Source organism: Mobula birostris, chromosome 21 (assembly GCF_030028105.1).
Source record: "Mobula birostris isolate sMobBir1 chromosome 21, sMobBir1.hap1, whole genome shotgun sequence".
Classification (NCBI taxonomy): Eukaryota; Metazoa; Chordata; class Chondrichthyes; order Myliobatiformes; family Myliobatidae; genus Mobula; species Mobula birostris.
This window is the reverse complement of record NC_092390.1, coordinates 45,836,335-45,863,055: the sequence shown is the minus strand read 5'-3', so window position 1 is coordinate 45,863,055 and position 26,721 is coordinate 45,836,335. Positions and strand designations below refer to the sequence as shown.

Here is a 26,721-nt window from a genome sequence, read left to right as displayed (position 1 = left end):
CGAGAAATAAGTAGTAAGTCAATTCAGAACTGTTTTGCATACTGCGGTTTCAAGCATTGAGGATTGGAGATGCCAGGAATGCCCAGGAACGAAAGTGAAACGATTTCACTACTTCAACAAGTTAGGAACTATGAAGAATTTGAAGGTAATGGCAATCATCTTGAATGTTGCAAATGAAAATGACGATTTCGAGCATGCAGTTGTCGGAAGTAATGTATAAAGGCTGTCCATTATCTAAACTAGATTTTGTTCATTTACAGTCAATCAAAAGAACACAGTAGCGTACACTGGATGAGTTCCTCTATGGATAACAGAACTTCTGTCTCTTTTGTGCACCCAAATGTCCTCTTGCATTTGCTGTGTATTGCCATCTCTCACTCCTAGCTAAGTCGTAGGAAAGATATTTGAAATCCAGTCTTTCACGAAGCGCATGAACAGCTGTGTATTTCTATGATTCAATAAATGTGATACTCTTCAGCAGTTAGTTCCTGTATCTGTATTATGAATCCATTGACTGGGTGACTTCTGAGTAGTAATATTGTCTTGCACTGAACTTTACAGCTGAAACAAAATGGAATATAGTACATAATTCCACCTGAATAGATAGATAGGCAGATGCATTTTTGTCACAATCGATTATTGGAGTTTTCAAGCCTTCCTGTATGAGAATAGGCTTTACAAACAATCGTGTTGGAATCAGAATCTAATAGCTGATTGTCCATGATGGCAAGCTGAATCTGATCAATGTGTAATCTGTATTATTTGCATTTTTGTACAAAGTCAAGTCAGTCATTGAAAATCCCTTTTTATAATCTGTTCCACCAATGTGCATTATTTGGTACAGCAAGATTTTTTATAAAAACATTCACTATTTAAAATTAAAAACAATGTCTCTGAATGTGTATAATCAGCAGTTTGTGTGCAATAATTAGACTAAATTCCTAAACACAGTACTTTAGTATGAAGTTTTTATTATGGTCAAATACTTAATCTATTGTAAAGATAAGTGAGAAAAATAATCTTTGAATGGATTCAAATGGACATGTGCTCCTATTATTCATAACCTCTGGCAGAATGCAGTTAAAAAATGTTGAAATTTTGAGTTCATAAAGTTACCCAGTGTATTTCCACCTTTCAGCACTACTTTCCTTCCCTTTCCGATTCTGTCATCTTCCCTCTTCCTTCCCAGTCTTGGCCCACAACATTGACTCTTTACCATAGATGTTGCTTGGCCTTTTGAGTTCTTCTAGCATTTTGTGTGTGTTTAGCTCTATGTCTGTAGTCCTGCAGCCCTTCAAGTATTTTTCAAAGGTGTTGAGTGTTTCTGTCTTTATTTCCCTGTTCGGGCGGTGGTTAGAAGATCACCATTATCATCTGGTCAAAAACATATCTCCTCAACCGTCTTTTGATTCGTTAGCTAATTACTTAAAATCTTTGACCCTGCTGAGGGTATTAGCACTTTCAATGCACTTTATTGAAGTCTTTTGTAAACTTATGCAGCTCTCTTCAGTCTCCTTTGTTCTGAGCAAAAAGAAGCCCTAGTTTAAACAATCTGTCATCAATGATAAATTGTTTCAGTCCTGGTAACATCCTGGTAAATCTCCCTACACTACTCCAGCATTGACACACACTTCCTGTGAATAGAACTGCACTCAAGCAGTGGTGCTAGTATAATCTCTCTCAGCTATCCAGTTGGCTAGGGCCTAGCGGAGACTAGCGGCCAGTGTGACAGCCAGCCAATCAGAACAACGAGTTGGACCAATATAAATGCAGGCACGCAGCAGAAACAGCACTCAATTATGCACTGATGATGTCACCTTGACTGGTGACAAAATGCTTGCGACCTAACCTCCGAGCTTGGCAAACAAGCAGCCAACCTGAACTACCAATCCTTTCTTTCAGTTCAAATGATCTCTGTTCTTATGTTTTATGCCTCAGTTAATTCAGGAAAAGCACCTTTAATTTGATTTTAGCCACTTTATTGAACTGTTGTATACCGTTAAGGATCTGTGAACATATATTTGTATGGTGCCTCTGTTCCTCTGCACCACTTGCTATCCCTGCAGGTTGCACCCCCCCCCCTCCCCGGCATTTCTTTTGACTAAATTCTATTTCCCATTTTTCTACTTAATTAATCAGAACTTAAGTATTTTTCTGTAGTTTAAAAAACTTCCTCTTCATTGTTAGTCACATGGCTAAGTTTGGAATCATCTACAAACTTATTTTTCATGTCTTTGACTTTGAATTTTAATGTATTAATATATATTACAAAAAGGCAAGGAATTGGAAATCATCTCTGTGGAACCCACCTAAAACATGACTGAAACTGTTATTAGGACCTTTACTTACCTTGCAATAGTGCACTACTCTCACAGTTTTACTTGGAGCTAGAGTGTACTTCATTGAGGTTTCTGTAATTATACCCTCATTGTGGCATTTAAGCATATGGTCACTTTGAGCAGATATTCCATCCAGCTACTAGGGCTTCTGATGAACTTATGATTTCTGAATGGAAGACGAAAAATCTGGCACTGGCTTAATCTGGGAGTGGTATCTCCTGTTGCATAGCCCATGTTGCTGTCTGTTTCTGAACTGTACCAATGTCCCTTGTGGAAACTTAACAGGCAGTGCACATTGTCAGAGCTGTTGGGTTGGGAAGCCTGCCTACCGAGCCCAGGTTGCCGCAAGTACAGTGAGTGACTCTATTAAAGCGAATGGGAGAACAGTAGGCAGACCTTATCTGATTTGATGAAGTTAGTTGAAATGTACTTCTCATGTCTTAAGTATGTTTACCGGAAGTGGTTGTTGTTTGTCTATCGTCGACGTCAATGAGGACCTCGACACCATTATGATGGTGTCGAGATTAGCACGTGATTTGGATTTAAGTGAGGGAGAGTTGCACAGCGTCAGCCTCACTCTCTCTTCCCAATTCTCATCTGGATCCAGTGGCAAGACAGAGTCGAGATGGCTGGAGATGGGACTAGGCGCAGTGGATGACCAGGACGTCTTCTGTGTCTTGTCCTGCTCTGCATGTTCCACGATGCTTGCAGAGACCACCTTATTGACCGTTGGACCTTCCATTGATCTCGTCCACTCAATCCGCCAGAGTCTGTCTTCATATGCTGGGATAGACAACTGCCTATCTCACTGAGGGTTTGAGACCCGTTGGCTACCCTCACTTGGTTTAGCCGGCTTGTCGAAGCCGTTGCCCGGGGTGTGGCCGCTGTCGCATGCAGATAGCTATGGGGAGCCACAGATGAGAGCTGAGTGCCAGGTGGGAACCAAAGGTGGACTAACCGCCTTGAAAAGGATGTGACATGTTTCCCCACCAGAGGTGCTACCCCTCCCTGACACCCATACGCCCCTCCGGAAGTGGTATGGGCAGGTACAATTACAAGGTTTATAAGCCAATTGGATGCGTACATGGATAGGAAAGGATAGAGTGACGTGGACCAAACACAGGTAAATTGGACTAACCTGCTTTGTTTAACTTGGGCGAGTTGGGTTGAAGGGCCTGGTTCTGTGCTATATAGCTCGATAACTTTTGTAAAATTCTGCTAAACTTGCATGCTTGTGACTTTGGCGCTGCGGAATTAGCAAAATTTCAGACCCATCAGACTTTATTCTATTAACCGTCCAACATACCCTTTTAACTAATTTTTTTTTAGATGTTGCACAGAAGAAAAATCTCCCTTGAATCTAGTAAGCTAAAGGGAAATGAGGACCTGGTAAGTTTGAAAGGAGCATGAGGAACAGAGCCAGCTGAGCTTAAAAAGGGGGAGCAAGATAACTTCGACCTCAGTGAGTGGTCAGGAAGGGCAAGGCCCAGAGTCCCAGTGAGTGGTCAGGAAGCAGAGTGACTGGGGCCTCAGTGAGTGATCAGGGAGGGCAGGTGCTAGGCTGCCTTTGAGTGGATAGGGAGTGCTGCAAACATCACCTGCAGAGCCAGATGTCAAATATCACGATTTCTGGAGAGCCAGATTGTGAACGGTGGGAGTTTTATTGGAATTTTTTTTTGTGATTTTGTTTTATTTCGAGATTTAGCTCTCAAAAAAACCCAAACATTTTTCATTGTTTTCAGTCCTCAATAGCTTCAGGGTGTTTTAGAATGTTGGTGAATGGTTTCTTTAATTTCAGCAGCAACTGGAGGGTGTTTGGGTGGGGCGTCATCGGCTGCCAGAATCATTGTGTGTGAGGAACTGGCCACTTAAACAGAGAAAGATCCTGCAGTCACAAGGGAAACCGGACCCTGAGCACAGGTTTTGAATCAGTGTAATGAGGTCACATGCTATCCGCCCTCAGTAAGTTTCACTGTTCAATGAAACTTGGAAAAAGCAATGAGGGTAGGGTATTTCATTGTCTATCACTGAGAGTGGCTTGGTAATATCACCACTGATGGGATTGCTGGAGCTATGAAGGAATAATTGGCAGATTGGATCTGCAGCGGGTTGTCAGTGAAGCAACACAAGTGGTAAATTTATTCAATCATGGCCTCATTAATCTACTGATTGTAGATACACCTATGTATTTTGGCCTTAAACTCCCAGAAGCTTATTTCCTACGTGGTAGTACCACTGCACAGTTCATCCACAGACAAAGTCCCATCTTCACTGAGCACACTAGGTGCTAAAATGGATTAAATTGGAGCAGAAATGGGAACTCAGAACTGAGTATCCATGAAGTGCTATGTGTTCTCCAACATAATCCACAACCATGTGGCCCAACACATCTCCCACTCTGCCATCAATAGACAATAGGTGCAGGAGTAGGCCATTCAGCCCTTTGAGCCAGCACCATCATGCACTGTGATCCTGGCTGATCATCCACAATCAGTACCCTTTTCCTGCCTTCTCTCCATATCCCTTCACTCTGCTATCTTTAAGAGCTCTATCTAACTCTTTCTTGAAAGCATCCAGAGAATTGGCCTCCACTGCCTTCTGAGGCAGAGCATTTCACAGAACCACAACCCTCTCTGTGAAAAACTTTTCCTCAACTCCATTCTAAATTGTCTACCCCTTATTCGTAAGCTGTGGCCTCCGGTTCTGGACTCCCCCAAGGGAGTCTCAACTTCCCCAATGACACACCATCAAGCCAGGAACTATTCTTATTGAGTGATGAAAAGACAACTCAGTGAAGCTGCATACAGGGCAATCTCACATCCAGCAGATCAGATCGAAGCTCTATAGTTCTGACATCTCTAGTTGAAATTGGTGATGGGCACAGTAAGCATCTAACCAGTGGAGGAGGCTCATGGAACAACCCAATTTCCTTAAAGATTTTCTCTAATTATCCAGTGTAACTTCCTCTGCAGTATCGTTGGAAAACGATGTAAGTGGCTTGTGGATGTTTGCTTGCCTGTTTGATCTACAGATATCACCACACCAATTCTCAATTCTCACTGCATGCTGCTCTTCCAGAAACCTTAGGTGCCAAGGGACTTTGTCTGGGTGGGTAAAGTTTGCAGGGAGATGGTGCATTGTAATGAGGGTAGTCGTGGTGAGTAGAAATTCTAAAGATTAATTTAACTGTGGGCCTCATTCACGGTAGGAATGAAATCCCACTTGCCTCTGAATGCATTTGTCAGGCACAAAAGCAACACTAGAAAGTAGATTGTTTTCATCTCTTGAATGTTGTGTTAATATTCTGCCAAAAAGGAATATTTATGAAGTTATAGTTGTAGGTAAGCCAATTAAAACTTATGTCAACTTCTTTGTAGAAGATTCTGATCTATCCCAGAATGGTTTACTGGACTGGCAGTTTATAACAGTGGAACTCCCATTGCTGGTCAGGATGATATCATCAGTTAGCATCTGTGCCATAGGAAAGCAAGTTACCAGAAGGGATTTAATGATGGAGCCCAGAATCAAATTGGAGGGACCTGTTTAGATAGGAGAGGTGGTATCATTCAAGGACATATTGCAACCAGTTTTTAACAAGCAGAACACAGAAGTGCAATGGATAGGGTTGCCAACTGTCCCGTATTAGCCGGGACATCCCGTATATTGGGCTAAATTGGTTTGTCCCATACGGGACCGCCCTTGTCCCGTATGTCCCCCGCTAAGGTAGAGCGTTCCTATGAAACCGTTCGTAAACCGAAATGGCGTAAAGCACAGAAGCAATTACCATTAATTTATATGGGAAAAATTTTTGAGCTTTTCCAGACCCAAAAAATAACCTACCAAATCATACCAATAACACGTAAAACCTAAAATAACACTAACATATAGTAAAAGCAGGAATGATATGATAAATACATAGCCTATATAAAGTAGAAATAATGTGTGTACAGTGTATCAGAATCGGGAAGGTTAAGCCAAAACCGATTTGTAGAAAAAATTCGGCACATACAAGAATGTATACGCCACACAGATGCACACAGGTACCCGTGCAAGACTTAATGGTCATGGTAGTCTTTCTCGGTGTAAACACAAGTGTCCTGTATTTGACTGCTACTTTTGTCCCTTATTTGGGAGTGAGAGAGTTGGCAACCCTAGCGATGGATGATGACACTGACATAATAAAGGAGAGATTCAGTAGCTTTTGAGCAAGTGGTACTATTAAAGAAGACAGTGGCTTAATCTCTGGTAACTATGAAAAAGGTTGTAGCTCATGATATTAACTTGTCTGCTTTCTTCTGTGGCCTGGATATAGTAACAGAAGCAAGATCTGTGTGCTGAAAAATGTAAAGCTGATTTCTGTAGTCATTTGTAAAGAGGAGGGCTTGAATTATATTAGTAGATAGTTCGCTACAATTTTGGGCACCCCATGGAACAAGCTAGAACAATGCAGTGAATAAAATAACAATGTAAATATAATTAATTTCATCAAGAAATTAATCATATGTAAGGATATAGACAAAGTTCATGTGCAGTGGTTTCATTCTAATCTAAATTTTATCTTAGGCGGTTCTTAGAGCACACATGGTCTGACTTTCCAAGATACTGCATTCAGCTGTACAGTAGATAAGTAGAAGTTTGACTATTTTGTGGCAAAAAATATACAAAGAAGCAGTGAAAATTGTCATAAACCATGGAGTAGCAAGACAAAATACTAGTTACTTAATCAAAAATGTGTCAGACAAAGATAGCAGAATAATTAATGGTGATTTTTAATTACAACAATTTGCATATATAAAGGTGTTGAAGGTGCTAATGTAATACATTATAGGCATAATTTTAACCCTTATTTACAGGAAAGTGCATGGGTACGCAGTCGGAATTATTAACTCACTCTTACAGGAGGTTTTCAAACACAAAACACCTTTCTTTAAATATTCAGAACCACTAAGGACTGGGGTAAAGGAATCCAGGCCAGATGAAATCCAGCTTGTTGGTATTTAATATTTTATGATTTCCTCTCCTATGCATGTGGGTTTGCAGACCACAAAACAAACAAAACTACTCACCCTTTCTATGAATATTTGGGCAAGAGGTTCTGAGTAAATAGGAAAGTGGAACATTTAGTTTCAAAGCATTTTAGTCACTGTTCATACCTGAGCCTGCCCTGTGATTGAGCACTGGTTATCTGATAGATGTAAAGAGAAATAACCATCAAATGTGATTGTCTGCTCTTCCAGTACTCTGACTATTGGCCTAGGAAAGGCAGTTAATTCAGCCCAGACCTAGATTTGGACAGTGGGACTTTTTCATTCAGTGTTAGTGCACAGAATATAGATCAGGATCAGGCCCTTTAGCTGTCAATGTGAGTGCTTGCCAGAATGCCAAATTCCTCATCCCATCTGCCTGCACATGATCGGTATCTGTCCATTCCTTGCCTGTACATTCCTTAAATGTTACTCTTGTGTCTGTATCTACCACCTCCCCTGATAGTGTATTCCAGCTTCCTACCTCTCTGTCTCTGATACTGGACAGATTTGAAACATTTCAAGAGACTACAGCAGTCATCAGACACAGAGGTCCATGTAACGTGAGCTTTTGCATCAGCATGGTAAAAATTTACAGAGGCAAGCATCGAGTGTTTCTGGGCATGGGAGTGGGTTCATGATAATCTGACCAATCAACTGCTGAGAATTTTGCAGTGCATTTAAGTACCTTGAGGTCATGCAACACACACAAAGTGCTGGAGGAACTCAGCAGGCCAGGTAGCATTTATGGAAAGGAGTATAACTGATGTTTCAGGCCGAGATGTTGACTGTTGACTCCTTTCCATAGATGCTGCCTGGCCTGCTGAGTTCCTCCGGCATTTTGTGTGCGTTGCTTGGATTTCCAGCATCTGCAGATTTTCCCTTCTTTATGATCTTGAGTTCATGTCAGCTCTAGTGAGTGAGTGTGCAGGTGAGCAATAGACTCTGTGGGTAGTTGGTGAGAATATGGGAAGAATAACATGGAATTAGTATAGGATTATTGAAATGGTTGATTCTGTAAACGAGCAGATTGTGGAGAGTTTCAAAACTCATTGCAGTTTAAGGACTTGTGCATTAAATTATGTGCAGGTGGAAATCCCAAAGTTGAAGTAACGATAACAAGCACTGATAATTTCACCACCTCTCTTATTGTGAAATGCAAACTATAATCAGTTTTCTTGCTTTCTGATGAAAGCTGGAAGGTGATTTAGAAATTGTCTTTGAAGCATTGAAGCAATAGACCCAGTTTTTGGCATGGCATTGAAATTTGGGTCTTCCCATGAAGCTGTGTGGAATTTTGTGGTGGGCATGTCCTCTTCATCATTGCTTACAAATTATCTCTCTATAATAATTCACAAAAAGTTAAAGGTATTGCATGTGTAACCTCTAATATCTTGTAGTCAGGTTTAAAGTAGTACTCTGGGTGAGTACTGAGAACGTAGTCTCCTAAATCTTCATGTCTTCAATTATTACACAACGGTTGCATCATGTGGCCTGAAGCAATTGTTCTGAACTGAGATGCTATTCTTCACAATTAAATTGTTTAATCTGTGTTAAATCTGAGCTCCTGATGGAGTTGCATTGTAAAACTGCGTGGCCTAAATTAGAAAGGTGAAAATAACTTTCTGAGCACATTTTTCTGAAATCCAACTCTAATTACTGTCTTCATGACGCCCAATACTATAATAATCAGGGAAGGCAAACAATGGAAAAGAATACGGAATACTGTAATAGAAAGACCAATTCTACTCGTGTTTTAAGGACAAGCCAAAATATAATTAGTTGTCCTGGCATAAAACACCCTCCATATTTGAGGGAAAGGGAACATCTTATTCAAGGCATGTTGCTATTATTTGATTTGATTTCATTTTGAACAACTCCACAATGAAGTCTGTAACTCAGGTAAAAATTATCAAGGACATTTTTTGTTTCAACGTGTGATTAGCCCTTAAAAATTGGCGCTTAACAAAAGTAGAGGGATCAGAAGTGGAGAAAGTGAGCATTTTGAAGTCCCTGGGTGTCAGTATTTCTGAAGATTTCACCTGGTCCAAACATTTCGATGCAGCTATAAAGAAGGTAAGACAAAGGTTATATTCCATTAGGAGTTTGAGGAGATTTGGTTTGTCACCTAAAACTCTCAAAAACTCCTAATGTACTGTGGAGGGCAGTTTTGACAGGCTGCATCACCATCTGGTATGGGGAGATTGCTAGTACACAGGATCATAAGAAGCTACAGTAAGTTGTAAAACTAGTCAGCTACATTATGGGTACTAGCCTCCATGGTATCTAAGACATCGGTGCCTCAGGAAGACAGTGCCCATCATTAAGGACCCCCACCATCCAGGACATGTCCTCTTTTCATTCTTGCTGTCAGGAAGGAGGTACAGAAGCTGAAAGGCACACAGTCAGCTATTCGGGAATAGCTTCTCCCTCTCTGCCATCCAATTTCTAAATGGATATTGGATCCATGAATGCTACCTCACTTTATTTTTCTGTTTTTCCACTAACTTTAACTATTTAATATACATATATGCTTGCTGTAATTGATTTTTTTTCTATATTATAATGTATTGCATTGTACTGCTGCCACTCAATTAACTGGTGCCATTAAACGTAATTCTGATTCTTACTATGGAGTGGACCCAGGACTGTCTGGTTCCAAGGCAAGAGTGCTAATCGGCCAGTGTGTTTGGAGTATTGGTAATATCGACAAGTCACAAAGCTGAAGTGCTTCCAGAGGTTCTATGTCATGTGATAATTTTAACAACCTTGTAATCAGTTAACTAAATTGAAAAAGCTGAGCTGCAACTTTTCAATTAATGAATAGAGCTTAACTAAAGGGCATTTTGTGTCAGGACGAATGTAGCTTTATCTTGACTTGTCATTAAAGATTGTATTGGAATTGATTCCACATTTTGTGTTATCTTCCATTTCCCTTCCTTCCTCAGTCATTAAAGTATTGTGTTTTATTGTCTGCCATGAATTTACAATAGTAGTTTGGAAACTGATGTTAAGCAGGTTTATACTGTGTACTCTGGACTAGCCAGCATTGTTTTCAGTGAACTGCTGGAGGCTGGCTACAAAATACTGGCCATTTAGAAAGAAAAATTCCATAGAGTCAGGTGAAACAGGGGTGTCTGCTTGTACTTGAAAATATACTCTGGTCAGGGTTGATCTAGACTCGCACTCTACATTTTTCCCTCCTCCTTTTTGCCTGTCTGTCCCCACCCTTGCTCCCATCCCACTCATCTGTTCCCCAATGCACACGTTCATACACTCAGTGGCCACTTTATAAGGTTCCCCTGTACACCTACTCATTAATGCAGATATCTAATCAGCCAATCATTTGGCAGCAACTCAATGCATAAAAGCATGCAGACATGATCAGGAGGTTCACTTGTTGTTCAGGCCAAACATCGGAATAGGGAAGAAATATGATCTAAGTGACTTTGACCAGGGAATGATTGTTGGTGTCAGATGGGTTGGTTTGACTATCTGGGAAACTGCTGATCTCCTGAGGTGTTCACACATAACAGTCTCTAGAGTTTAGAGGGAATGGTGTGACAAACAAAGATTAACCAGTGAGCGGCGGTTCTGTCGGTGCAAATGCCTCGTTGATGAGAGAGGCCAGAGGATAATAGTTCAAGCTGTCAGCAAGGCAACAGTAACTCAAATAACCACCGATTACAACAGTGACATGCAGAAGAGCATTCTGAATGCACATGAGGTCAAATCTTTGAAGTGGGTGTGCTACGGCAGCAGAAGACCGTGAACATATACTCAGTGGCCACTTAATAAAGTGGCTGTTGTGTATTTAATATTTCAATAATACTTGAATAACACTGTAAATATATTGTTTTGTTGTTTAAATAATTCATTACAGGTTATATGTAAAAGTACATGCATGGTGTATCTTATCGTGCCACTATGTTCATACATGCGTGCTTGCTTAAAGTAAACACGAAACTAAGACCCATTCTTCTGGCTCCCGTCTTTTTCTTGTAACTAAAACCTAAACTAATTGCAATACATAACAGTGGCCACTAAGTGTATAAATCATTCTCTCTTCATAAGGCTTAACAAGTTAACACAGAATTTATCCGTAATTCACAAGACCTTAACGATCGAGTTGCAACCAACAGCAGACTTGGCTCTGTTCTCCAGATTTATGGTAATGAAGCCTAAGGTTGGATTTCTAGGGAGTATTGAACTTTGGGTTTAGTTTGCGAGGCTCGCAATCAAAGCCTCCTATCATTTTCTGCAATGAGTTTTCTCAGTTTGGTGGCACAGTAAGGTAGCAGTTGGCATAATGCTTTATCGCACCAGTGATTGGAAGATCGGAATTCAATTCTTTCTGCAGTCTGAAAGCTCTGCGTGTAGCTGCGTAGGTTTTCTCCACGTGCTTCTGTTTCCTCCCACATTCCAAAAAGGCGTACAGCTTAGAGTTAGTAAGTTGTAAGACTGCTATGTTGGCGCTGTAAGCATGGCAACATTTGTGGGCTGCCTCCAGCACGTCCTCAGGATGTGTTGGTTGTTGATGCAAAGCAACACATTTTACTGTATGTTTTTATGTACATCTCCCAAATAGAGTTAATATATTTCAAGCAATTTTGATAAAGATTATATTCTGCAGGCCTGTTGATAGTGTTTGAAACTGATATCACACACAATTTATCTATTATTCCAAATACATAGACCTTAGTTACTGTAGTAGAAAAAATTTTGATTTCAAGACATGCATCACAGCCCTGAGCACAAATCTGATCCATGTCTCCTGGATGTGCTGAACTGAGGTAGCTACAGACTTCCAGAAGAGACATTAGACTGATGATCCCTCTTTTTTCATCCAACCCTTTTCATTCAAAAATACATGGCATTGTTTTTTGACAAAATGGATAGGAGTGACCTGAATGATTTAGTCATGTTTATCTCTAAATCAAGATTTCTAAATCAATTTATTTGCTCATTACTGTATGTGAGAACTTCCTCTGTACAAATTGGCAGCTAAGCTTCCTTCAAGAAGTACTTTAATTGGCCTCATAGTGATTTAGTATATATTAAAGGCACTGTGTGATTGCAGATCTGTGCTTTGTTTATAGTGGCAGTCCATTATTTTTCCTTGTTAGGAGACTGACCCATAGTTGAGGTTCTGTAGCAAAGGTAAATGGCAAATGCAAATTAATCAGTACAATCTTTCCATTAGTTGCTCATTATATGAGCTAGCTTTAAATATTCTGGATACGATCTATATCATGAAGGACTTTTTTAAACTTCACTGGGGCAAGTGTAAGAAAAAAAATTAAAATTGATACATTAAAATTGCATGTTTTTTTAATATGGAACTGTGCCACATGACCCATTTTACTTATCTTAACATCCTTTATCTATAATATATAATTTTGTTTTCTTGTCTTAATCAAGGAAGTTTTTTTTGTGCAGAGGATGAACTTTTCATCAGCTGACCACAAATCCTAATCCTGTCAACTTTGTACGGTAAAGAATTCCCCTTGTAAAAAAGTTGAAGTACTGACAAGTGAACATTTGCGATCCATGTCTTCTTATGGGAGGCCCATTTTTAAGCCTTTAGTTCAGTAGCCAGAGGCAAGGTTGAAATGCAGAACATTGCAGGTGAGAAACATCAGTTAATTATCATGAAAATATTTAACAGCTTAGACTGTGAAGAAGTGACCAGATGAATATGTTGGATTTAATGAAATATGATACATTGAAGTGAATTGATATTAGAAAGAAATGTTAGCAGGTGTTATTCTAAAACAACTTAATTGCTGAAAATAAAAAGTAATTTAGCACATTCATAGACAATTTAACACTGTCGTGGGTTATATTACAAACTTCCTGTACCAGTTCTCTGCTCTCTCTATTTATTAAAACTTTTCATGCAGTAAAAACATTTTACTTGTTAATGAGGGAAAATGGAAGAATTAATGACATAGAGTTGGATCTTCCAAGATGTCTCCTGTAACCATGCAAAACCATCTCCTTTTTCCTGTATGTAGTTTAATTTCTGTGTTAAGGTTCAGTAAGCAAATGCAAATAGATTTAATGATTTGCATCAGTAGATCATTTCTCAGTATAATATCCTTTGCTATTTTGGTCAAGGACTTTTTCTTTAGTAAGCTTCACCTATTTCCTAGAGCAAAAGTTATTAATATTGGTAACATTAAGATATGTTCAAATGAGGAGAGAGATGAATTTATCATGTAGTTACAGTCAGATTGGTCCATCATCTTTCCAGTCAGGTTAATTGCAGCAAAAGATATGTATAGTACATTTTATGTGCAAGAAATCACAAGGAGTTATGAAAAATAATGACATTTAATGAAATGTTTTAAAGAGCCCATTTAATTTAAAATTTTCAGAATATAAAATTATGTAACTTCTTTTTTCTGTGGGATAGCAACACTCCAGTAAAGCTACTCCAGGTTTTTTTTTGTGCAAGTCTTGGCTATTGTTAAATAATGAAGTGTGCACTAAAGAAAGTATTTCAGGAAAATATCTTGTAATAGTAAAATAAAGTAAGACATATATAAATTGTTAATAAAATGCTATTCCAACAAGGTATTTTTGGAGAATTTGGTTCCTTCATAGTTTTCATTCATCAATATCATTTTTTCCTGAGCTTCTATCACATCCTTGCATATTCCATATTTTATACTTCTTTTGTGTTTTAAATGAAAGACAGATTGGGAGAGGACACCAGTTCTGTTGCATGAGATGATCTCGTACAAAAGACAAAGAAGTTTACAACTTTCAAGCCATTTTCATTCTCTATCCTACTTCCACTCTGACTGTGGCTTCCTACACTGTTACAATGGGGCACCGTGTAAGCCTGAGGAAGTAAATATAATGGCTTTATAAAGCAATGCATTATTATTCTTAAGTAAGGACATTGCACCCTTTTGAATTCTATCGAGTTCTCCATCTTTAGGTAATGTAGTCTGTCATTCTGTGTGCATCAGAACTGGCCATTTTACCAGTTAACCGTCAGTTTTTTCTCACATCATTGGCATACACTAGGTTGCTGGGCACATCCACCATTCCTGCTACATGACACAGATACAGAAATACCACCTATTTCTAACTCCCTTTTGAATTATTTGGTCATAAACAATTGGGGATACTCTCTTTGTTCCATCTATTATTCTCCTACATACTCTCCAGCTAAAAAACTAATCTGTTTTCCCTCTTTCTCAATTCCAACAAGGGGTTCTTGACCTGCAATGTTAACTCTTGTTTCTCTTCCCACAGTTTTTGCCTGATCCGATGAGTATTTCCAACGTTTTCTGTTTTTATTTCAGTTTTCCAGCATCTGCTTTGTTGTTTGGATTCTCGGAAATCTGCCTCTCGTTCTGTGATTTACAAGTTTGAAGTTAATTTCTCTATAGTCACCAAGCACATCTTTCCCCACTTTCTGCTTTCCGTAGGAATTGCTCCCTATGTGACTCCCTTGTCCATTTGTCCCTCCCCACTGATCTCCCTCCTGGCACTTACCCTTGCAAGTGGAACAAGTGCTACACCTGCCCCTACAGCTCCTCCCTCACTACCATTCAGGGCCCCAAACAGTCCTTCCAGGTGAGGTGACACTTCACCTGTGGGTCTGTTGGAGTCATCCGTTGTATCTGGTGCTCCCAGTGTGGCTTCTTGTATATCGGTGAGACCTAATGTAGATTGGTAGACTGCTTTAATTCCACTTCCCATTTCCATTCCAACATGTCCACCCACGGCCTCCTCTACTGTTGTGATGAAGTCGCACTCAGGCTGGAGGAGCAACATCTTATGTTCCGTCTGGATAGCTCAACCTAAGGGCATGAACATTGATTTCTCAAATTTCTGGTAATGGCTCCTACTTCTTCTCCATTCCGCATCCCCTTTTCCCTCCATCACCTGATCTCCGTACCTGCTCATCGCCTCCCTGTATTGCTTCTCCCCCTTTTTTCTTTCTTCCAAGGCCTTCTCTCCTCTCCTATTAGATTCCCTTTTTCCAGCCCTGTATGTATCTCTTCCACCAATCAATTTCCCAGCTCTTTATTGCACCCTTCCCCCCAGTTTCACCTATCACTTTGTGCTTTTCCCCCCCTCCCCCCACCTTCCAGCTGTGACTCCTCTTCTTTTTTATCCAATCCTGCTGAGGGGTCTCGGCCTGAAACATCGACTGTACTCTTTTCCATATATGCTGCCTGGCCTGCTGAGTTCTTCCAGCATTTTGTGTGTGTTGCTATTCTATAAATCTGGCAAATATATGCTTTATATATCAAATGTCTTTAAAGGGGGAATAGGTCGCAAACAAAATTGCATAAACCACTCTCAAATATTTATTACAGGTATTAGATTCAAAGTATTGTACTAAAAATCCTGTCCAGAAAATGCCATCTACAACCTCAATCCATTTTGTTGTACCTGCTGTGTTATGTGCAGAAAATGGGTAATGACAAAGGAAGTGCCTCATTGGAAATTACAAATGCAGTTTAGTGTATTTTTATGAATTATACAAAATTATGTACAAAAATTGCACAAATTTATATCTAATCTTGTAACCCCTACTGTGATAGATGGTATTGCATAATAACTGGAATGTTTTCTCTAATTGAGAGTAATATTGCAATGCTCTATAATTGAACTATATTTAATTCAGGATATTGCACATTGTTTCTTTGATGAAATAATCTGTTGTTTTAGTTTTTAAAATAAGACTATTAAAACAAAGTGTTTTGGTTAAGAGTGGAGCTTTTGCTCTTTGTGGAAGCTTGAACAAATGGAAGATTTACAGTGTCGAGGATTAACCACCATTCCCATAAGTATTAATTTTAACTCTACTAATAAGAAACTGTGCAGAAGTGGAATTATGAGTTCACTAGTATCCTATGAAAGGTCAGTTGTTAAAAAGGCAATGTCTGACATTCTGAGAAAAAGGTGCTTTCATTAATCATCCTGAAATTGTCAACATAGAGTTCTTTGACCAATGAATGCACGCGAGCTACAAGCAATTGTTTAAAACTATACTGCATTTAATATGATTATTTTGACCAGATTAAAATGGTCAATTACTGATCAGCACTTTAAAATATTTGGTGTATTTAGGGGAAAACAATGGTCCATTTTTCTTGCCTTAGCTACGTAAATTTTTAAAATTGTCATTCACCTTTACGTACCTCTTAAATGCAATTTCATCAGCTTTTAGATTTAATTTTTCAACTTTGTGTAGTTTCGCTATAAAATAGTTATATGGGGTAAATTATTCTGTCCGTAGACAAATTAAATCGACCAGATGTTTCAAATAAATGTATTGAAATAAGGAAATGCATTAATACCAGGATATTATATGATATTACACAACTTCCAATAGTTAGCATGTTGATGAATTTTCTGCTTTGTGTATTTTTATCATAAGCTTTTCTATTAATAAAAATACAACCATTTATTACCCTAATGATTTCTTATATAAAATAACTGACTTGCTCGATCAGCTATTTTTGTCATTAAAACGTGCACTATGAAAAGTTGCTAATTATGCTTGGGACACCATGTTATCTAAAGAATGTACTTTAAATTAAAACAATTGTATAAAAGTTAAATTCTATCATTAACGGATTGTCTTTAATTACTGTTTTCACAAGCAAAGGCAGTTCAAAAAGCTGAATTCAAAAATTAAGACAATAAGCTTAGTTGTGCATTTCTAAGGTTACAGAATCATATCAAACTCTGAGATCTATCCTCTCTGTATTTATCTCTTTGATATCTCAAGAATTCTTGCGATCTTAAAACTATTCTGACTATGAAAACATATAAATATTTATATAAATATATTAGCTACTTTATCATTACTGGCAAAGAAATTTCACTTTTATTCCATTCGAAGAACAAAATCCTTGTAATTTTATGACACAGAGAAGCCATTCAGCCTGTTGTTTCTATACTGGTTCTAAGAGAGCAGAGTTCTACTGCATAATCCATGGCTCTTGGGGCACACATCCAAGCAACTATTAAATGTAACGTTGTATTTTGCTTCCATCGCTCAATATTTTAAAAGCCTGTATTACTGAAATAATATTTTAAATTCAATTAATGATTTGTAATGGAGATTATTAAAATAAACCTGTATCCTTGTATATTGAATGTTACTACTGCCAAATAACCTTTTGGTAGCGTCAACATACACAGTGGAAGCTGTCTGTTGCAAAATAGTAAAGAAAAAAAACATATATAGAAAATATGTCAGTATCTGAACTCAGCTAGTGCCAGATCCAAAGGTGTAAACTCTTTATTTGCTATGAAACCATGCTTGTGTAATGAAAATCTGAATGCTAATCTGAAAGACTGTCAGAAGATCCAGAATCCACCCCACAAACCAATGAAAGTTAGTATCTCCAGCCATAAAGCACAAGCTCTCTTCTCTGTACTGATTGATTCGATTATTTACATGTCTTAAAAGTGTTCTAGTTCAGCTGCTGGAAAAAGTCAGTCATGAAAATATTCTCCATATAGAATAAGAGAAGACCTATAAAGGTTGAGAATCATAATGAGCTCAGAGGTGCAAGTAATTTATGAACACTCTAGTTTCATTTCTGATGAGGCCATGGGTATTTCTACTATTCAAAGACAGCAGGAGTAATCTGAAGTTTGGATTGTGTTATGTGAGAGGATGGGTTGACAAATTTTTTTTTTAATTTGGAGGAGGTGCAATGGGCAAGGTAGAGGCAAGAGTGGAAAGAATCAGTTTCAGAAAAATTGTGGTTATACTGACAGAGGAGTCCTGTAAGCATGACTCTATACAAGTAGGTCTAATCCATTAGATCACCATGGAAGATAAAGAGGCTCTCAAGGATATTGGCTGGAATTTTCTGTCATCAGCTCTGTGGAGGAAGAGGCAGTTAGAAAGGAATCCTCTAAATTTTACTTCCGGAAGGTTTCACCTCTTCCTACCCCGCCAATATTATGGAGTAAAGACAGTGCAAGTACAATTGTCATAATTCACCAGACTTGCTGGACCAAATCTTCTTTCTCTATTGTATGCATTATGATATTAGTGAAAGATTTATTTAAGCTAAGAACATTGTAAGGTAAAAATAACTAAGGATAACTACTTCACACCTAGAATTAGTGATTTGTAGGATGGACTGCCACCTAGTGCAGGCAGTTTAGATATAATCGAAATGTCCCAAAAGGAAAATAAGACAGATTTTCAATTTGCTAGAGACAAGAGGGCAAGTGAGAAAATTAATGGCCAGAGTCAGCCTTGACCATGTTTTTTAAGGTTCTTTTTCCTGTGGATTTATCTTGTTTTGCTAAATATGAGGTCAATTTCAGATCAGATTATTGCTTGGGGATTCAAAATGCAGCTCATTCTTTGGGAACAATATCTGTACCAGTGATGAGAGTATCTAAATTTCATGTATCATTTAAATTAGATTTCAACAAACTACTTTCTTGATTTCCCCAAAACATATTTTTGGCATTCTTTGACCATTATATTTCTGATACTGTTGGCAGTGCCTTCAACTTTTGTGCTGAAGTGGCACCATTCTGTTTGAGATGCTTCAGGTGACCAGGAAAGTTGCCATCAGCGCTATTCAAAGGCTAAGGATTCTTGCAGTGTGTTGGCTCACATTCTTCCATCAACAAAAAACAACAGGGATACTTTCATCCTTTCAAATCTAATTGAACTCTATAGGTTTTTGCCATGTGTAAAATGGCCACCATAGTTTCTCGCTATCATTTCTCAAGGTTATTCAAGAGAACATTTCTGGAAAAAAGATGAGACAATATGTAAATATAAATCCTTCAATAAACATTTTTCAAATTCTTCTGCTATAACATGATTAACATTGCCCCTTTTTACACTTTTTGTCTTGTTTGACGAACCAAGCTAATTCCATATCTTCAAGAAATATATTTTTTAAAAATGATTGAATAAGAAATATAGTAAAAATAAGATAAAAGAACAACATTCACATTAACTACAGCCCTGTGTTGTACTGAGATTTTGTACAAAGTCCTGTCTGGATAGTATTAATCAATCAATCTTGGGGCTGAATACAGTTGGTTAGTTAAGACAAATGGCTGCTTAACCAGGTTGGGCTCCCATGGAAAAACCTCGCAGGTGGGATTTGGGTAAGAAAATTTATTTAAAATGTGATACATATCATGTAATGTTATTACAGCTATCACTCTGTGATAAAAGTGATCTAAAGGGGCCACATTTAATTGGAATATTCATTTAATTGGGGCAGTTAATTAGACACACATTTTGGTCCTGTGTAATCTAATGATAACATTATAGTACATTGTAAGAATTCCACATAGTGGTTGCCATTTTATGGAGTCATTTTAAATAAAAATTATCAAAAATAAAACATATTTCTTGTCATTTGAGACATTTCTTTCTGTTAACTGCATTATAATGACTAGGAACTAATTTGAATGTCCATCTCTTTTTATCATTTCAGCTGAATTATGCATTCTTTGTTGTATTATCCAAGCTAATTATTTAAATTATCAGTATTATTTGATACATTTACCAGCTACTTTTATTCCACATACAAAAACATCGATTTAGTATTGATAACTGATATTTTAAAGTGCTTGTAATAATTTTTTTAGGATTGATTTGAAAGAACTGTTTATAAGGGGTAGTTGGATAATTGGGACTTTAACTCACCACAGAGGTGTCCACATTAACCTTCATAAGGTTGTCGTGTCCCTTTGGACCCCATTAGCTTTGATTTTTCTCCTAATGTGCAAGATTTGGATTTTTTTTCAAAAAGTACATTCTGACCTCATTATAACGCCATTGGGAAACGAGCATTTTGTATATTATTCACAATGGCTTGCGCCTTGTAATATATTGTAACATACCATAAACTATAACCTGTAGGCTTCAGAAGCCATAGTACAATAATGTTTTGTTCGACAAAGAATACTGTACCGTGAAGAACAAAAAAAAATGAGCAAGTGAAAGGAAATTGTTGTAAACCTGATTAGCTTGGTGTATTCTAGGAACCTTTTAGAGTTTTCATTTGAGCTCCTCAGAGGATTAAATGCCTTTTAATTTACATAATATATATATAGAGATATAAATGGATTTTAATATACTCCTTTGCTTATGTTTTAAATAAATATATTAGAAAAAGAATAAAATTTTAAGCACATTTCTTATGCACAAATATTTTAAGTTGACTGAGATGTGATATTTACATCAAGGTTTCATAATCTTAAAAAGCCTGTTAATCATCTGAAATAGGTGAATATGGTGAGGATAATTTTTTTTTAAAGTATTAAATAAGACAGAAAGGACCAAATCTTAAATACCAGAAAGGAGAAAAAAGTATGGATAGATTTTAGTGGTCTGCAAGTTTCAGCTTTAATACTGTGACAAGGTATGTAATTCTATGTTCAGAAGCTGCATTTATCAAAAATGATGATGATATACATATCGCTTCCATATCACAGAATGTTCTTGGTCAAAATTGGCTGGAGGCAAGTGATATCTTCGAGTAAACAGTATATGAAGACCATATCTTAAAATGATAGATCACCTAATTTTGTTCTGACAGAGGTTTTTGCCGCAACAAACATCTGTCATTGAAACACCAATTCAGAGATGTGGAAGCCAAATTGTGGAGGATGTTTTTGTATTTGTCAATCCTACTCAGAAGGTTGCTGGTGTCACTTACAGAGGGTTTACAAAGGTAGTACGAAGTATCATGTGATTCTTTTAAGGAAAATGTTACCAAAAGACTTCAGTAAGTGCAGTATAATATACAGGAAAATATTTAGACTTACACAATAAAATACATTTTCAGCACAGACTAGTTCAATAAAAATAAATGCATGTCTTCTGGGAGCATACAAAATAACACTAATATAATTCTATGGTGTTAACTATCCATAAAATATTTGCAGAAACAAAATATATGTAAATACTTTTAACTGATTATTTCTCTAATCAATTATTACAAAATGCATAGTAACAGCCAACAATTGTGCCAATCTCTGCTAAGAACTTCAGGAGGTGAATGGCCCTCTTTAGGAGGGGTAGGAAGAGAAATTCTTAAATTACAAGGGCTTTGAATCAAAAAAGTGACCAAAGGACCTATCATCAATACAATTTGTAAATTCCTGTTTTTTTTAATCACGGTTATTTTGGAACACTGGACTAATTGCACCGTGGTCCAATATTGATTTGATATACTTGGCTAGGTTAGCATCCTACAAAGTTAACTGTTCTACTTCTAATGCTAAGACTTTGAAGGGTTAAAAACATCTTTGAGTGATAGATCCTGTTATTAAAGTAAAGGAAATGTGCATGAATGACATATTCTTTACACACCTCAACTGTCAACATTTCTAATCAAATCATCTCACTCCTCTTGCTCTTAAGTGATACATGCAATATACCCTGTAATAAACACGCCCAAGTCTAATGAGAGCCCCTAAGGCAACTTCAAATGTATGAATTCATTACAATTGAACAACATAATCTGCAGGGCAAAGATGCCTGTGATCTAACCTCTTTACCTCACAAGGCTTCGGTTTCGAGTGAAAAATGTTGTACATTTGTTTACAATGTATTGCTGCCGTATGAAGTATTGTTCATTCCTGTAGTACATAAGATGGGAAGGCTTAATGGAAGAAAAATCAAAGAAGCAATCTTTCATTTTGTTCTTCTATGAAAAATTCAAAAGACTGAAATCTCACCCACAGAAATTTTGCAAGCATATTATTTTCCAATGTTCAGATCAATTTGTCTGTCAACCATGCTGAGAGGTGGAAGGGCCAGTGAAAGCAATTTAGCTTGTGAGGTCCTAAATAGAAATGTTTTAGAAGACCTTGTCATATGTTATGTTTTTTATATTACAGTCTGTTTTTTTTTTTATTTGCTGCAGATATTATGGAACAAAATTGGTATCAATCATGTAAGTCAACTATAACCACTCCACAAATATTACTTTTGTGCATATGATTCAGGTGAAATTATTTGTAAATTAACCTTTTGCCTAAATGTAAGAGGCTCGAGACTAGAAATAATGCAAGCTGCTGGTAATGTTGATTTCTTCTGCTTAGAACACACCATGGTGCATTTTAATTTATAGTGCCCAGGTGAATTAAAGCATTTGTGTTTGGTGAGGTACCTTTTAGTGATTTTATAAATGCTTTTATTATTTCGTGCTTTTCTATTACCAATCAACGATATCTCATTACTCTCTGCTTTGCTAGATTTGGCAAAATTCATATAGTTTAAAAAATGTGTTATAAATTATTTGGTGTATTAAAACCGGGATATTCTACATCCAGATGTTCTTTGCACATTTACAGATATGGACAAAAAAAAACACAAAACTAGGTATTATTTGGCAAGATTACCAAGAGAAATAAAATGAGGATTACTCTCATGAGCCTGTCCCAAGAAAATTGTCTGGCGAACCTCAAATTAAATTACATAGTTACTAATCTGGTGTTAGACACTGGAGCCACGCATTCGTTTGCAGCTACTTTAATGAATGGAAGCAAAATAAATGGTCTCATGAGAGCATAAGTGGAAAACACAACATGAAAAACTAAACTTGTGCTTTCCATTCATCTTAGGAAACATGCACTTCTCGCTTTGATATCATCCATATTTTCTTCTAAAACATGATGGATTTTCTTCAACACACCAGTGCTTCGTGCCTCCTCTTATTATTCAACTCCAAAACAATAAGGTAGGGAAAGCAAAGACCCAGAGAAAAGGAGATTCCTACAAAGATATTGAAGGCAACATGAAGCAATATAGTAAACTTATTTTGGAGGAGATTTTTTTAAAAAATGAGATACAGTCTTTCATATCAACAGGGCAGTACTGAGGTAGTAAGAAAGTGAGCATGGCATAAGAGGGACATAAGATATGGACATGGATGTATGATTGGAACACATCACTCTGAACGCGTAGGAAAATATCACAGAGAGTTGGAAAAAAGATTGTCGTTTAAAAACTGAATCTGTGTAGTGCTGAGAGCCAGAAGGGAATGGCTGACAATGGACTAGGCCTGAGTCATTGTTCAGGAGAGGATTTGGATTAGCTGGAAACTGTGAAAGACAGTGATAAGACTAGTGCAGAAAACATGAAAGAAATTAATCCACAAAGTGATAGATGAGAATTTTTTGGCAGGGTTGCACATGAAGGAGGTACATGGATATGCAGTTTTTCTTGGTGGATAAAGGTTACTGTGGCATACAGACTGAGACAGAAAGGTCAGTGTTGAACAGATCATCAAAGTTTATTACCAACGGGCTCAGTGCCAGTCAGTGACCAAGAAGCTTATTGAAGATTGTCATCGAGGCATACGCTGCCAGTGAGCGCCAACAGTGAGCTTCAAGAGAGTAAGACTGATGTTATCAGAAAAGCTGGTTGGATGGGAAAGCTGTTCCTCACTTGGACAGTATGTCACTGACTGGCTAGGTTGATGGAGTTAAAATTAAAGGCATAAAAGTGCTGGCAAGTTTTGAGCTGTGGGAAGTTTCATCTGATCCAGGACATAATCTCAGGCAGAAACTTGTAAAGCTGTGGTCCTTTAGTAATGTAGCACAGATAGTTTAGCCAACAGCAGTAAAATGTATGATGCAGCGGAAATATTTTTGACATAAATTTTTGGCAAATTCTTGACATAAGTGCTATCCCCATCAGAGATGGCACTTACTGTGGATAATGAATGTAAACAGATTAAAAATAGATTCATGGAAATTCCTAGAAGAAAGAAAGACTTGTGAAAGCTGCATGAGAGGTGTATCTGTGTGTAAGGCATCCCAGCTTCAAAATCCTTTCACGAACAAGATCCAAATTGTCTTGCATGGTAGAATAAATAATCTCTAATTAAGCAAATGCACATCTTTCCCCATATTCTGTCTGGGTAACCTCCAACCTGAAAGCATGACCATTGATTTCTCTTAACTTCCAGTAATTACTCACCCCCACCCCATCTCCCTTTTTCCCATTCCTCATTCTGGTTACCCTCTCGCCAGAGCACATCATCTCCCTCTGGTTCATCACCTTCTTCCTTTTCTTCCATGGTCCACTGTCCTCTTCTGTTAGATTCCTCCTTCTTCTGCCCTCTACGTCTTCCATCTCTCCCTTGCCAGCTTCTTCCTCCAACCCCTCTCTTATCCACCCACTTCCCCCTCACCTGCTCTCACCTATCACCTGCCAGCTTGTACTTCCACTCCTCCCATGTTCTTATACTGGCTTCTGCCTCCTTCCTTTCTGGTCCTGATGAAGGCCCAAAAAGTCAGCTGATTATACCCCTGCCTAGATGCTGCCCTACTTGCCAAGTTCCTGCAGCATTTTATGTGTTACTGAAGATTTCCAGCATTTGCCGAATCTCTGTGTATATAATATCTATCCTAAGTGTTTTCTCACTATTGTGGAGAATGCAGATCATGGAGGAAACATTGAGTCGGGGACTTTGAGATTTTTTTTTTACTGTGCCTATGGACTGTTCTTCATCAAATTATGGTATTGCTTTGCACTGCTGTAACTATATGGTATAATTATGTGGTTTTGTCAGTGTTAGTCTTTGGTCTGTCTTGTTTTCTGTGATAGCACAGCAGAGAAACATTGTATCATTTTTTAATGCATGTTTGCATTTCTAAATGACAATAAAAGAGGACTGAGTGTTTTCATAATCTAAAAAACGTTGTTTGATGCGTTCGGCTGGTGGGAGGGGAAGAATTTTCGTTTGGTAAGTTGGTTTATTATTGTCACATGTACCAAAGTATAGTCAAAAACTTGTCTTGCATACTTTTCATACAGATTAATTCATTACAACAGCAGTGCCAAGTAAAAGAATAACAGAAAGCAGGAAAGAACTGTTTCAGAATGAAGTGTTGGAGTTGCAGAGAGAGTGTAGTGCAGTTAGACAGTAAGGTAGACCATTACTGAGGTATATTTTGAAGTCATCTAATACTAAGGAGTTGGAACTGCAGTAGATCCAGTTCAAACCAAATCACTAAATTCGCTGATGACACAGCAGTGGTTGGCTTAATCAAAAATGACAATGAAAGGCATACAGAGAGGAGGTAGAGCGGTTAGTGTAATGGTGTTATCACAATGTGCACAAGACCAAGGAAGCTGCAGGCTGACCACTCCTCAATGGCGCATACGTGGCTGTTCTGTGGAGAGAGTTAGTCGCACCAAGTTTCTGTGAGTGCACATAACGGATAATCTCACCTTGTCCCTCAACACCACCTTTTTGGTCAAGATAGCATGGCAACATTACCACTTCCTGAGGAGATTGGGTCTAGTGAAACTCTCCCCACATTTTAACCAATTTTTACAGGAGCACATTGGAAAGTGTCCTGAACAGCTTCATCGTTATTTGTGATGGGAATTGCGAGGCATCTGACTGCAAGTACCTACAAAGGGTTATGAGGACTGCTGGGAGGATCATCAGAGTCTCTCTTCCACCCATTAATGATATTTATCAGAAGCACTACATATGCAGGGCCTTCAGCATTGTCAATGATCACTCCCAATTGTCCTTCAATCTCTTTGACCCCACATTACCATCAGGCAGGAAGTAATGTAGCATTTCGGCAAGGACTGTTAGGATGGGAAACAGCTTCTTCCCCCATACTATAAAGCTATCGAACTCCCTGCCATCATCCAGGTCTAATCACGTGTGAAGCATTGGTGGCATTGTATTGTTTACTTTTTAACTTGTATCGTAAATGCACCTTATTATTTGTTACTTGCTTCTGTTAACATTACTTTATGTGTTATATATGTTCCGTTGTCCACTTTGGTCTGGCAGTATATACAAGTGTATGGCTGAAAGACAATAAATTGAACTTGAACTAATATAGTGTAGTAACAGCAGGATAGAAGCTGTTCTTGGGCATCCTTTCAGGCTTTCTATTTTCTGCCTGATGGGAGGAGGGAGAAGAGAGAACGCCTGTGGTGGGTGGGGTCTTTCATTGTGTTGGCTGCTTTACTGAGGCAGTGAAAATCGTACAAAGACTATGTAAAGGGGAGGCTGATTTCCGCGACTTGCTGAGCTGTGTCCAACTCTGACTTTCCTTGCGATCACAGGCAGAGCAGTGTGTACCAAGCATGATGGATCTTGACTGGATGCTTTCCATGGTGCACTGATGAAAATTGGTGAGGGTCAAAGGGGACATGAGGAAGTTGAGGTGAACTTGCGTTATTAAGTTGTGGGTATGCTACGTTGGCGGTGGAAGCATGGTGACGCTTGTGGACTGCCCCTAGCACATCCCCGGACTAAGTTAGTCATTGATTGAAATCAGACATTTCACTTATGTTTCAATTTTTCTAAAGCTAATATTTACACGCTCTTTTCACAAATACC

General features: G+C 38.1%; 1 protein-coding gene across 1 annotated transcript in view; it reads left to right on the top strand.

Moving 5' to 3' along the window:
* mgmt (O-6-methylguanine-DNA methyltransferase) overlaps positions 1-26,721 on the top strand; it is a 401,995-nt gene that overhangs the window by 101,870 nt on the left and 273,404 nt on the right. The window contains exon 5 of the mRNA XM_072239661.1: positions 22,267-22,296. Coding sequence (XP_072095762.1) covers positions 22,267-22,296 — 30 coding nt within the window. The remainder of the gene's footprint in view (positions 1-22,266; positions 22,297-26,721) is intronic.